The sequence below is a fragment of the Perna viridis genome, chromosome 1 (assembly GCF_037379345.1).
Source record: "Perna viridis isolate PV_CMFRI_1.1 ecotype Kerala chromosome 1, ASM3737934v1, whole genome shotgun sequence".
NCBI classification, from domain to species: domain Eukaryota; kingdom Metazoa; phylum Mollusca; class Bivalvia; order Mytilida; family Mytilidae; genus Perna; species Perna viridis.
The window spans coordinates 58,248,737-58,262,909 of record NC_142445.1 but is presented as its reverse complement, the minus strand read 5'-3'; the positions used below and the strand labels follow the sequence as shown (position 1 = coordinate 58,262,909).

At 31.5% G+C, this 14,173-nt stretch overlaps 1 protein-coding gene across 1 annotated transcript; it reads left to right on the top strand.

The window, feature by feature from the left end:
* Positions 1–4,727: 4,727 nt before the first annotated feature.
* LOC148629563 (neuroligin-4, Y-linked-like) lies at positions 4,728–13,849 on the top strand. Its single transcript, XM_088553605.1, has 11 exons — positions 4,728–4,959; positions 5,816–5,974; positions 7,196–7,343; positions 7,685–7,870; positions 8,201–8,409; positions 9,306–9,441; positions 10,047–10,136; positions 11,363–11,421; positions 12,805–12,943; positions 13,235–13,370; positions 13,628–13,849. The coding sequence occupies exons 1-11, from the start codon at positions 4,765–4,767 to the stop codon at positions 13,818–13,820; spliced, it is 1,650 nt and encodes a 549-aa protein (XP_088409731.1). The 5' UTR covers positions 4,728–4,764; the 3' UTR covers positions 13,821–13,849.
* Positions 13,850–14,173: the final 324 nt, after the last annotated feature.

The window sequence follows — 14,173 nt, the reverse complement described above, 5'->3', positions numbered from 1 at the left end:
TACAAAGATCAGTATACCGCCACCAGTATTGTTACGATCCTTACGGATAATGTTATTAGAAAAAGAATGGAGCTGCAAGTCATCATTATTGACACTTGGATCTAAGTGAGTTTCAGTAAAGGTTACTATATCAAATTCATCTGTGAAATTTTCTAGAAAGTTGACCTTATTTCTCAGACTACGGATATTGATATTGCATATGGACAATATGGATTCGTTAACAATAGAGGTAGATCCACTTTCCGAATTTGGACCCGGGTTTGTTTCAATATTGCCAATGATAAGGACGTGTTCTAAAACAAACAACAGGAAAATAATATTAATGTTGGGACTTAAGCTTTGGAGAATGCAAAGAGAGACGAAGAGAAATGAACACCTAAAATTTGTAAGTAATATTTCTGTCATAGAATTATCATTACTTTTAGAGGTATAACAAACTGTCTTAAATGAATAATCACGAAGATTGAATAAGCCAATAGCCGCCCTATATTGTTCAATACAATTACCCATTTGGTCTCAGTTTAAGAAAAATACACACAAGGAGGCGGGTAAAAGGCAAAAAAAAACCAAACAATACTACGCAACCACACACATCATCAGATTTCACGAAAGTAAAATTCAAAAAAGAAATACAAATTATAACTAAACAAAAATGAAAAAACACGGTTTGCATTGTAAATAAGTGTCGTGAAGCGTTCTTGGGAATTTGGATAATATTCTAATATCGTCCAAAAATAAATATACTTAACTTTTACTTTTACTACGGTTTTTTGTGAAGGTACATACTGTGATACTTTACAGTATTAGGTCTGACTGTAAATTATTATAAGTTGTTCAAATATAAATGAAAGACGCAGTTAATGTATGATTAATAAATTCAAAAAGAACAAAAACAAACTTTTTCTTAAATCAAAGCCACTTGATAACTATAATAAATTATTCTAGTAGTTCTTTTATTTTGATATAAATATCATATATACTTTACACATCACAATTGGTTATTCAACTGACCACAATTTTTTTTCAAATACCCGTTACGTTGTGAGACGCCCCCTAATTTAACTAAAAGAGGCCATCTAAAGGATTGAAATAAACAATATTAAACCATAAATGATAAGTTTATTTGTAAGATTGAAAGCATATTATTTAGTTAAAAATTTCATAAGTAATTGATAAGCCTAACGATAATATATGAGATTGAAGAGATTAAACAGAGCGAGGGAGAAATACCAACTGCCATCTCTCAATGTCGATTAATTGTACACGTACATTTTTGATAGGTATTCAATGACACTACTTTCGATTGTGTATTGGAATCGATCAGTATAGTACGTCTAGTCATGCAACGTTGAAAAGGGTCAAGGTCTATACTTAAAGAGAACAAAAAGAGAGAAATAAAAATAAAGTGTGCTTAAATACTGGTAAAAAGTCTAATAAACAGTTTCTTTAGTGTTAAGAGTACACAATAATTGATTGTAGTTTTATATTTATTCATGTGGTGATATTTAATATGGAATGATTATAAGGGAACAAATAATTACTTATGATTATTTTGATTATAGTCATCCTAATTGCAAATAATTGATAGATAAAAAAATGGAAACGAAAAAAATAAATTACTATTTGCGAAAGACAGCATTACAAAAGTTGAATTTACATGAGATAGATATTCACAACTCTATTAAACCATAATTAGAAAAATAAATATATAAATGTATATCAACTGTTAATAATAGCAGTCTTTATATTAGTATTTTAAAGGCATTTTAAGTTGTAAATTATAGTAGGCAGTCATTTAAATTCGAAAAATAGAGACAACAAGTTAATTTAACAATTTTGTTTGATTGGATAGTTTATCCCCCGTTTTGTTGAGAGTCGTTATCCTCATTGGTATCCGGATTGCGGCCAGATTCTGATCGAGCGTGGCGAGCTGATCGGTCAATACCTCTTTCAAAGTTAGAGATGTCCTAAAAGTTTTTTACGATTTCTTTCCTGCTATCTTCAAATCTTTTAACAAAGATGCGTCCATCTAATGTCCAATATGCGTGTATTTTGTCATTGTATTTCAATTGAGAGAGTTTTTTGGTCAAGTCTGTTCTAAATTTGGTAAGATTTTCAGTAATGAACATACCATCTGCATTGTTTTTCAAATATTTCTTATTTGAGTAGACCATAGCCCTGGTACGGTAGGACATGAACCTTACAATTACTTGGCACTTTCCATATTTGACTTTACCGATGACATGACTGCGGCTTATATCACTGGCCGATAAGCTCAGACCTAGCTGTCTGTTGCACAAATCAACGATAATGTCATCCGTATTAACAGGTTGAACTACTTTTCCCCTTTTCTCCCAACGGAGGCGGCCATATTTGATGTTTGTTTTGATTAGACCGTGCAACAAAATTCTTTTCAGGAGGACTTTTAAATAATTAAAATGTGTATAGAATTGCAATATTTACGCTAAACCGACAGTTAATTATCTAAGTTTCAACTTTCAAACTTCCATCATGTACGTTATCCAACAATAATTCCCAATAGGTAGGAGAGCAAAATTTACACGTCCATGTCTAATAGGCACATGCCCCCTGCTCCCCCCCCCAAAAAAAAAAAGAAAAGAAAAAACAAGTATAAACAAACACGTATAAACCGCATGGGATATTTATATATTCCATAGGCCTTAATGAATTACAAGAGTATGGTTTTCATATAAGTTTTGAAAAAAAAAATGTTTATAGGCACAAAATCATACATTTTAATTACATTCCCAAACTTATGTTTTCATATGTTTAACAACGTATGATAAAACATGCTTCAATTTTTTTCTGTGTAGTATGGTGTTATTCTTGTCTTATTCAGAAGTTGCATTTATCCTGTCGTGAACTATACATCACATAAAAAACAACACTGGAAACATGAACAAAAAACATGTCTGGAACTTTACCATCACTATGATTACTTGCTCAGTGTGGGTTACAAAATACACTAAATATGTACTCATTAAAGCAAACAGCTGTTCAATAAGTTCATATTCATAATAGGTATTTGTCAAATTTTATAAGAACTCACTATGTTCAGTTATGAACGACAATGGTGTAATACTTCGTGAGTTATGTAGTGACGATAACTTCAACATGCAAAAATGAACGTAAAACTGAATCAAAGTTTCCCTGAATAAAATGTGTACATTTTCAATATGACTTTAAACTATATGAAATTGAGACCTGCTTTCACCGTTGATGGCACAAGTAAAAGAGAACAGTCAATGTACCCGTCACATGAAACATAAAGGAGCCAAAAGATAATTTATATATACATTTGGATATATTGTCCACTATCGAACGAGCATCAACTGAGGTGCTCATGATCATGCTTTCAGCAGGACAACCACAAATACTACTAAAAGAATCGATAAATTTAGCCGAAGAAATCGGTTGTTATTTCAAGAACAGCTGAATTGTTACTATTTAGAAAGGGAAAGGTAGCAATGATAAATTTAAGGTCGCCGGGTATTTCATATAATTTAGTTGAAAAATTTCCTTTTTTATCAATGTCAAGATGAATGCAACTTGTATTTTAAGATTGTCCATTTACTCTAAATTTTGTTGTGTGTGTGTGTTTTTAAGTTATACAGACAAGTTGTTCATGCTCCAATTTTGTATTGTAACGTCCTCATTTCTTGACATTTTGAATTCTTAATACGATTATTTGTGTTGTTTTCGATGATTTCACGTTTGTGTGCAATGCTGTTTAGTATGGCAAGCCTTGGTGGTATGCTCTTGAAACAACACAACACCGATAAAATATTAGGCAGACATCAATAAATGTGCGACATGATATAATTAGGACTTAATTACAGCCACGTTTTTCACTCCTAAAGTAATCAACAATGAACTACACAAAGTTACCCCGGACTTGACTTTTTATGAGCAACTCGGCGGGTGTCTCTAGAAAAGCTTACCCTATCGGTGCACCTGGTCCATGCTCCCAGTTTTTAGTGGAGTCCGAGTTACTCATTTGTTTTTGTTGCTTTGTATGTATGATTTTAGTTACTATGTGTTCTTTGTTGTGTATGTCTGTTTTCCATGTCTGGTCTTTGTCCCTAGATTACATTCTTTTGATTACCGCTATAACATTGGTTCCCTTGATTACTCTTTGATGTTCAATGAAAAAATCACATACGACTACATACTACTGAAAAAAAAGCTGACATGGCAACTTAGTCCAGACCTGCGTATTTGGCAATAAAATAATTGCGTCTAAGCAATGTCAGTTCAAATCATCCAACAATTATTTTTTGTTGGTCTAAAAGTGTTTTGAACTAGGACTAACAAGCGTCTATGTAGTCTCCTTGGCCGAATTTATAATTTGGGTTCATATAAACTAAAATACAAACAATTGAGAAAAAACATTGCAAAGACAAAAAAATGTTACAATGTTCCAAATGATGACATACCAAATAAGTAATTATGTCAAATACACCGTTTAAAAATAAAGTGACCTGAACATCAAAATAAATGCGCTTAGAATGTTAAATACTTGTACCAACAACCTTTACTACTTTATAATATATCTGGTGACATTTTGTTATAAATAATTTCATTGAAAAGAGGAAACAATCTTTAAACATAAGCAACTTCCGACTTTTACATATCTAATAAAAGTAATCTTACATCACAATGTCACAGATTTAACCAATCCACGACAATAAAAATATTTATATATACATTTGTAACCGATACAAAAACCATGACTCTTCTGATATGTTTTCTGCAAGTATAACAGTTTTACTACTGCGTTGTGTATACACCCATGTATATTCATACAATAATCCAGTGAGAGAAACTAGATATGGTAAAATACAAGGAAAGATTACTTCACGTTACATAGGGGTATCTGTAGAGGAATATCTAGGAGTACCTTACGCCGCACCTCCTATAGGGAATCTACGATTTAAGGTAAGTGTCTATGTTTAACATTTCTGTCATAACTTATGGAAAAATATAGAAAACGAGATAATCCGACAAAGAACTAGTAAATGTAAAAGAAAAATAAAGATTGAAAAAAAAACACATATTGATTTCGGTTAGAAATGATACTGAAACATTTAGTAGATGAAAATTATGTAAGTTGGTTGCAAAAAATTAGTTTGTTAATATTTAACACTAAGGAATAGAAATAACGTCAATACGATCAAAGAGCTTGTTGCTATTTTCATTTCCATCTGTATGTTAGTTACGTGAACCAATATCAGAAACAGAACTTCATAGGTATATAATTCACCGCAATTGAATTGTTACCATCAGTGATTAAATTATGAAACAACTACAATACGTATTTATACAATATTACTCAGATGCACAAATACTAGTCAAGGAATGTCTCTTTCTGAGCTCCAAATATTGGGGGAACATCCACCGAAAATTATCCACGTTGCCCAACATTATTTCATTAACACGAACATTTTACAAGATACTTTGGTATTACATTTTTATTCATTGTTCATCATACATTTTGCGAAATTAATTTTTACTTCTAGCGATACCATTACATTTTTTTTAATAAAATGTACATTGAATGACTTTTTTTTCTGAGCATTTTTTATGCGTTAAAACTCTTTTTTCAACAGGCAAAATTTTGAACTATGTCAAGAATATTCTCGGATTATGTAATCTTAAAAATATCATTTTTTGTAAGATATGACAATATTAAAGTTAGTGAAATATGTTCTGAAATGTATATGCAAACCTTAGAACTTGATAGATGATTGAAAGATGTGGTGACATATTTTTTTTTTGTTTTTCGATTTATCAGAGACCTCAAGTGCCGGAGTCATGGAAAGGTAAAATTCTACAAACAACCAAGCTTCCACCAGCATGCCCCACTTTTGATCTTAATTACATCCAGCACCACAAAAAAGGATTTAACGATTCTGATGAAGATTGCTTGTTCATGAATATATATGTTCCGAAGGTATGCAAAATACAATGATGTTTATACCACATCAGAATGAGGTAAAGTAAATGTAAACCCACCCAGTTAAAAATTGCGTAAACATGAAAAAATATCAATATTTATCTCCCTTTGGACCAGGTGTCTATTCGGAATACGTAAGGTTTTCCGTCCGATATCGACGATACTTTAGAAAATCTCGAAAGTCAAAAGGGAATTTCTCGTTCAACTGACCCTGCCATAAATTTTCTTTACCCGGGATACAAATGAAAATCACCCTTATGTAACCTACCAACAAAATTGAATACCCTGTAAATTTTAGGAACACCGTTGTGTTTGTCTGCCGGGGATTCCATTTTCATTCGAGTTACTTCTTTTTTTCTGTACCCGAATCCGAACATCGATTAGAGAGACTTGGAAATTACACCTGCTCTTACGTGAGGTAACTGCAAAAAACAGGATAAAATATGACTGCATCCCGAGCTCCGCAAGTAGGGAATAATATTAATTTATTGCAATTTCCAAAAGTGAAAAGCAAGTGCTTAATGTTAATTCACTTTTTTCATGTCTGAACGGACTTTAATGCTGGCAATTAGCCATTTATCACATGTTGAAATCTAATTATATTTCATTGGTACATGTTATATGTCAGTGCATTTAACATTTAACTAAAATATACAGATACAATGAGAAAATAAGTTATTTATTTTTCCTCTCTAATTCTATATATTGGATTTTCAGTTCTTCGTAGAAAAGAATTATATTATTTTTATTACCTGCATTTTGTATATTTAAACGAACGTTAATACCTAGTGCATAGTGGTAACATATGGTAAAATCTAATCGCTGACTACAAAATTAAAGAAAATTTGCACATATTTGAAAGTAACGAAGGAATGCCAATGTTGTTAGCATATCTGCTTTTCAAAATGTATAAAGATAACGATATTCCGGTTGATTCGTTTTAGTGCTTGATGAAAATGACTAGGTTATGCATGCACTTCTCACTCTTAATACTGTAAACCGTGACATTTTCGCGGCAGTTTTATCTTCGCTATTTTCGCAGTAAACTTGGGACGCAAAAATAAAACTCGTGAATACCTTTTTCGAAGACCATTATACTGTAATTTGGTGTAAGATCGCAAATTCAAAACTGCGCAAAAGTAGATTGATCAGAGAAACCGCAAAAAAAGACGGCGCAAAAATTTATCGGTTTACAGTAATTATTTGTCAAATTTATAGATCCGAAGTAGAAAAACTCTTCCGGTATTGCTCTTCATACACGGAGGGTCAAATGCTGATGGTATGGGGGCCATGGTTGACGGCGATCTCTTGGCGGCCCACGGGAAGATTATTGTTATAACATTTAATTACAGAATTGCAACACTTGGTAAATATTAGACATAATTACAGAAAAGTATCACTTTTCCACCAATATGATTACGGCGGATTCTTGATAAATTATAAACCTGCGTCCATATATGCCCTTAATTTATAAAATACAGTATCAAGACTGAACATATTTTACAAGAATAAGGTGCATATATTTCACTTTTTATTGTGTTGAATCGATTGCGTTGGAGGGCTGACCTTGGAAATAAAAAAAAATACGAATTATATATTTTCAGTATGCTTTACACGTGTTTCAAGGATCTCATCAAATACGTAGGAAGTTTATTTCTTGTAAACTATTAATCTGAAAGTATTTTCATAATGGTTTGTCAATGACAGGTTTTTATGCTAACCCGAGTCAAGGTATCATCGGCAACAATGGATTGATGGACCAAGTACTTGCCATGAAATGGGTTCAACAAAATGTTCATTACTTTGATGGAAACCCAAACCAGGTCACTTTACACGGTCATAGTGCTGGTGGTGGTGATGTGGGTCTGCATTTAATGTCTGATCTTACCAAAGGTATATTCAAGTAATTTAGAGAAGAAAATTATTGTAAATGATTAAAGTTATGTGATAGAATATCAATTTTGATTAGAACAAAAAAAAAAAAAGAAAAAAAAAAAGAAAAAAAAAAAGGTTGACATGGAAATGTTTTTAAATGGACACATACATGATGATTCTGCTCATTCAGTGAATAAGTATATTGCAAGTTATTTATCTGGTAAATAAACAAGAAAACAAACTATAATAATAGAACTTACGACATAGTGAATTATTCCCTTCTTTTAATATGTTAACGGTATACGAATGAACAGTTTGTTAATACAAAACCAGATTCTTCTTCATCAGGGTTATTTAAGAATGTCATCATTCATAGTGGTTCACCATTAGCTTTCTGGATGTTATCAAGCTGTGTAAGAACAATGAGAACTCTTAAAAAGCCGGAGGAGTGTAAGGATGGATTCAGCATACTTAGGGGAAATGCAACAATAGCAATCCAAAAGTTGTTGTCTGGGTACCATATCGATGAATTTTTCTCTTCAATAGAAAATGGTGAGGTTAGTATCATTAACCATTGATTTGAATTAACCTAATCGGTGTCAATTCTGGGTAAGATACAAACTTTTTTTATCAGCATAGGACAAGTACTCATATCATCAATCAAAACTTCAATTCAGTACTTCTTTTTTAATAATTTGTTTGTTTAACTAGTGTTTAGAAGACAATTATGTTTTTTGACTTCAATTTTCATATGTTTTTAGATAACGTTTTTTTAGCTAGTTTTATTTCTTTTCACTTTTAATTTTCATTGATAATTTTACATAGAAATCGAATTGTAACCTTGATCTAGTTAAGATAAGATAGTCGTTGTTTGTCTGGTCATCCAGTATTTGGAACTAATTAATTATTTTGATAGCGGTCAGCTGTTTAACATATTTAATGATCTGTATCAGACAGACAATGAGAAGGTAAAAGTTCAAATTGGTAATTTGGGGAGTTACATTTAGGTTAATTGGGTTTATTTGTTCAGATTCGGCACATAATTATGGTCAGTTAGAAATCAGAGATCGATCGGTAAACATTGTATTCAAATATGTGAATGTATATATTATGTAAATAAACGTAGGATTAGAAAGATCGTTTTTAATCGAAATCATGGTCGTAGACAAAAGTTATAGTGCTCGTCGTCTAGCTTCCCAATTGCATGGTTGAACAAACAATCGTGAAATCGCTTCCACTGCGCAATCACTCTGCTCCAACTAGGGTCTGGAAGGTCGTTTACACGATTGACGAACATGATTAAAAACTGGAATGCAATAAAAAAGTGTAAAGTAAAACGGATAAAATAAAGAAAAAAAATACATTACAGTATAATATCATATCTATGTTTCTAATTTCAAATATTGTTACTATAGTTAATACTAAGTTACTGGTTTTTATTTTTTGTTTATAGGACATGTTGCGAGTTGTAGTTGATGGACAATTCCTCAAAGATAGCCCAGCTAAACTATTATCATGTGGCCAGTTTAACGTGAATAACGTTTTACTCATAATGGCAAGGGATGAAGGAGTAATTGGAAATCCTGAACGTAAGTTTGTCACCGTACTGTAACGTGCATCAAATTCAATCCTATAAAACTTAAGCTTATAGCATAATTTATATGCTTACTGAAGTTTGTGCTTCAAAAACACAGAATGAAAAGCGGTCGAATAACAACAAAATGTAGTAAAACACAATTTACTTCTTATTACACCAAAAGCTACACATATAAATTCAGCACCACCATAAACAATCTTAATTATTCCGTCTTATTTGAATGTGTTTTCTATATTTGCATCTCAGTTCGATTTTTTTAAAAATAGGAAGGATAAATTGTTTTAGCATCAACTGTAATGTGATGAAAAAAAATAGAAATAGTCATTAAATGCAGTTCCATTTCTCAGAATATGAATGACACTAATGTCTCAAATCTGTTTAGTATTCATTATTAACTGAATAAATTTACATTAAGCAAATGTCCGAGTTTCTTTTCGGTTCACGATTGTCTTCTAGACACTCGAATATGTTGAATCTTTTATATGCAAAGTCGATGGTCACCTGAAGATAAAAAAAAACCAAAACAAAACAAAACAAAACACCTGATGTAATAAAACAACTACAATCCTATGTTTTGTTTGTTTGTTTTGGTTATAGTTGTTGAAAAGTTCTACTCAAGGAAAAATCTAACGATTTTTATCAAAGAAAAGACAGGTTTGTTTCCCGAGAGGAAAGAAACATTTGGTGGTAAATATGATCTGTTTTATTGGCCATAAACCAAACAAGTGTTGAAAGTGTTAATTACGAAGTTTGAGACTTGAATTAATAACAAATGAGAACGGATATTAATTTCTATAAAAATCTTGCAAATGACCAAATAATTTTTGGAAACATACAAAGATACAGAAATTCTATTTATTTCGTTAATTTTGGTCACCTGCCTGTCATATTCTTGACAGGGAAATAATACCCAGAAATAACTTCATATTTAGTGAAAAGATTTATCACTGCGTAATTTTCCTTATGTGAAAATAATGTGTTGTTTCTTGATTAAGGAGACACAAATATGGACGAAGAACAGCAAAAATTAACCATTTCAACAGTTTTGGTTATATGACGCGTTACTGTGACACTACTGTAACGCCATTACATAGGATTAAGTAACAAATCATTCATTTTCCTAATATCTATATATTTTACTGTTTTATAAATCTTATATTATTGGGGCAGAATTAGTATAACTCGGGCCGTAATAATGACTTAATGTCCCTACACCTTTACAATTACCGCCACCGTTAAGGGTTATCAATACAGTTTTGATGAATGAACGGAGTACATTTTTATATTCATTACGAGCTTCATAAAATGTGATAAGTAGATGGATAAGTAGAGGTCTTTAACTATGCATCAGGTTTTTCTTATTTTCAGTGAATCAAAGACAATTATATACAACTATGAAAACGTATTCGTTTTAACTATTTGATTCTCTGAGTAATCGAAGCAAACATAAATAAATAAATAAATAAATAAATGTCTGTATGTTTTAGCTGGTCGTTCTATTTTGCATGTGGTTTTCAATGAAAAATAAGTCTAGGGACCCAAGAGCTTGAAATATTACGCTATGATAGTAATTAATATATTTCTAGGAAAAAAATTACTTCTAACCTTTGGATAATCATAAATATATTAATATTTCCCGTTTTTGCATGATTAATAGTGAGATAAGTATTTTATTGCAGGCCCCGAAAAACAAAGAAGTCTTCAAAATCAGTATCAAATATTAGAACAAGTTGAAATGTTTAACGGAAACAAGAATAAAGTTCATTAACACTTTTTGCTGATAAAAATACAAGCATAAAATCAAACTGATTGACCGTAGACTTCGCAATATGGCATCAACTTGTGTTTTGAACAATTCGGTAATGTAATTCAATAATTCATTATAATTCAAATTTAATATTTACAATTTGAAGATGACGTGATTCAGACAGTAAAACAATGGAAGCAGCAAGGACTCGGCAAAATTCCAGAGGTTTGTAATGTCTTTTTTCAATATGTTTTTACCTACGTTGAAAACCTTGTGCCCTGCAAATACTATATTACTGAATCGAGAATGGATATGGTAAATGTGTCAAAGAGAAAACAAGCCCATATAGATGAAACATGTTAGCTCAAAGCTACCCCTGGGTCTTCGATGAACGACGAAGAAAACATATTATCATATGGGAGGCGGCTGCAGCTGGTCCTTAAAACAATATGATACATAGGTACAACGAAACAGTTGCCTTTTTATACTCCAACAACATAAAAGTAAACTTAAAATGAAAACGAAACAATACTTAAAGAGGCCAGAAATTCCTGACGGGACAGCGTAAAAAAATGCGGCGCGGCCAAAATACTGATTACGGCCCTCCTCTTTGAATTATAGCAAATTCTTGCAACTATGGAAAATAATACTACACAACTATTCACCCAAACCAAAAAGAAAGCAGTTTAAAAAGTTCCGAGTCTCTTGTTGAAACAGAAATAAAGAAACTAATTACAGGTTACACAAATGCACAAACATAGGGCTACTACCAGAGAAATGACAAACCAGCTACAGACCAGTTTAAACCTACAAATACTTATGTCTTATGGCATGTAATATCAATCCCAATTCTTTCCTTGCGAGGTTTATCAACACCGTTAATCATAAGGTATACAAAAAGGACCCAATCCATGTCATGCCAAGAACTGCTTTTAAATATAGTGTGTTAGTTTCTATGTATCTGTATACGTGGGAAAGTCCGTTTTTTGGTAACTTTCTCTACATAAGCGTTCAGGAAATATCCACAAAAATAACGCCCTTGCTAAATTTCCTTGCCTGAATTTTGTAAAAACATAATATTTATGTTTGATCGAGGAAATTGCAAAAATGAAACTCATTAAATATTTAAGCGTTTATATTAAAACATTTCCTGCGTATTGACAAGAAAAATTAGTAATTAGATAGCCATCTCCTACTTATTATAGGGCCTGGTCAATAAAAACTTTCAAATTGATATTTTACTCTAATACTTTTTGACTCGTATTATATCCAATCAGATAACTTGAAATCTCAGATATGAGGAGAAACTCATTGTAAGAAAATTCTCAATCTGAGATTAAAAAAAAAATGATAAGATATAGGCTAACACTGTTTGACCTGTGAAGTGGATGAATATACCGGTCAAGTATTCAGTATGAAGATAAAACGCAGTTGATAGCTTCATATTCGAATAACTATGAAGTTGACTTATCATTTATACATATAGGGAATTCGTAAAGAAATTGATATATTTTTTTCTTTGTTAAAAATGTATGATAAGAATCACTCAAGCATTTGCACATTTTACTTATATGTCAGTGTTATTTAGTGCACTAATATATATTTCAGTATTTACATTTGTCAGCAGATGTTGCTATGTTCGGTCCAATGATCAAACTAGCAGACTTTATCAGGAAGAAAAGTAAAGATGTTTACATGCTTAGCTTTGAGTATCTCACCGAGAAGATGAATGAACCAGAATGGATAGGTCAGCACAGTAGTCTATCATTTTCAGCCAGAGCATTTTAAAAGTACACAATAAAGTCATATATATTTGATTTTTGTATCATGTAGGAAAAAGATGTTAGACTTATTTCGTGTCCTGCATTCATGAAATAAAAATTGACAAGTATTTAAGATTTAACCAATTAGGATTAATATCAATTAGATTAGACAAGAAACAAAGTCAGATCGATTAAAGTTTGAATGTATAATTCAAATTATCATTTGTCCGTTTAACATAAATACTTAAATGACAATGTATTATTTACCATAACAGGCGTACAACATGGATGGGACCTATTTTATGCATTTGGATTTCCCCTCGTAGGACATCATGATTTCCCCTACACTCCTAGAGATGCAGAAGTATCTAAAAAGACCATGACAATAATAAGCGACTTTGTCAAATCGGGGTTTGTAGACATTTTGCTCATTATCAATTTGGTTTGTGAAACAATATAAAACTAATTAGTTTTAAAATAATCTTTATAAATAGAAAACAAAGGAAAATTTATTGGCTGAGAAATGCAATTGCCACACAATCAATTAAATATATATATATTACTTTAAGGGATTATTCTTAAATAAAGAGAAACTGTTTGCAAAAAAATGTAATCAAATAAAAACACAATATCTCCATACATAAATTATGATGATGTTTCTTTTGTAGACATTTACGATTCAACCATAGGAGAATGAAGCGATACAACTCTAGATATAGGACCTACAATAAGTTGGATTACATAAATGGTCAAACAGTTGTTACCAAGGAAAAGTATTTCAGGAAACCAAGAATTGAATTCTGGAACAAATACCTCTTTGCCTATGACAAATTTCACTGCCATAGGTATTCAAAGTGGTAGTACAATAATAAATGTTGTAGTAATTATTAGTAATTTTGTCTCAATCTTGAATGAAGCCTAACCTATGAAAGATTTGATGGAACTGGTATCGTAATTATTGTAATTACAAAATACAATATTTGATTAAAAAATCGAGTAAAGGTCAGTGTACAAAACAACTCAGCAAATGGAATGTTTTATCTAAATGGGAACTGTAAGAGCATACAAATATATCGAATATATATATATATAAACGTCTCAGAATGTGACGACTCTATTCGCTACACTGCTCCATCGGATCATATTGATACAGGGAAGATATGTAAACCTATAGAAAGGTCTGAAAATTCCCAACGATGTTAGAACTGTCAAAT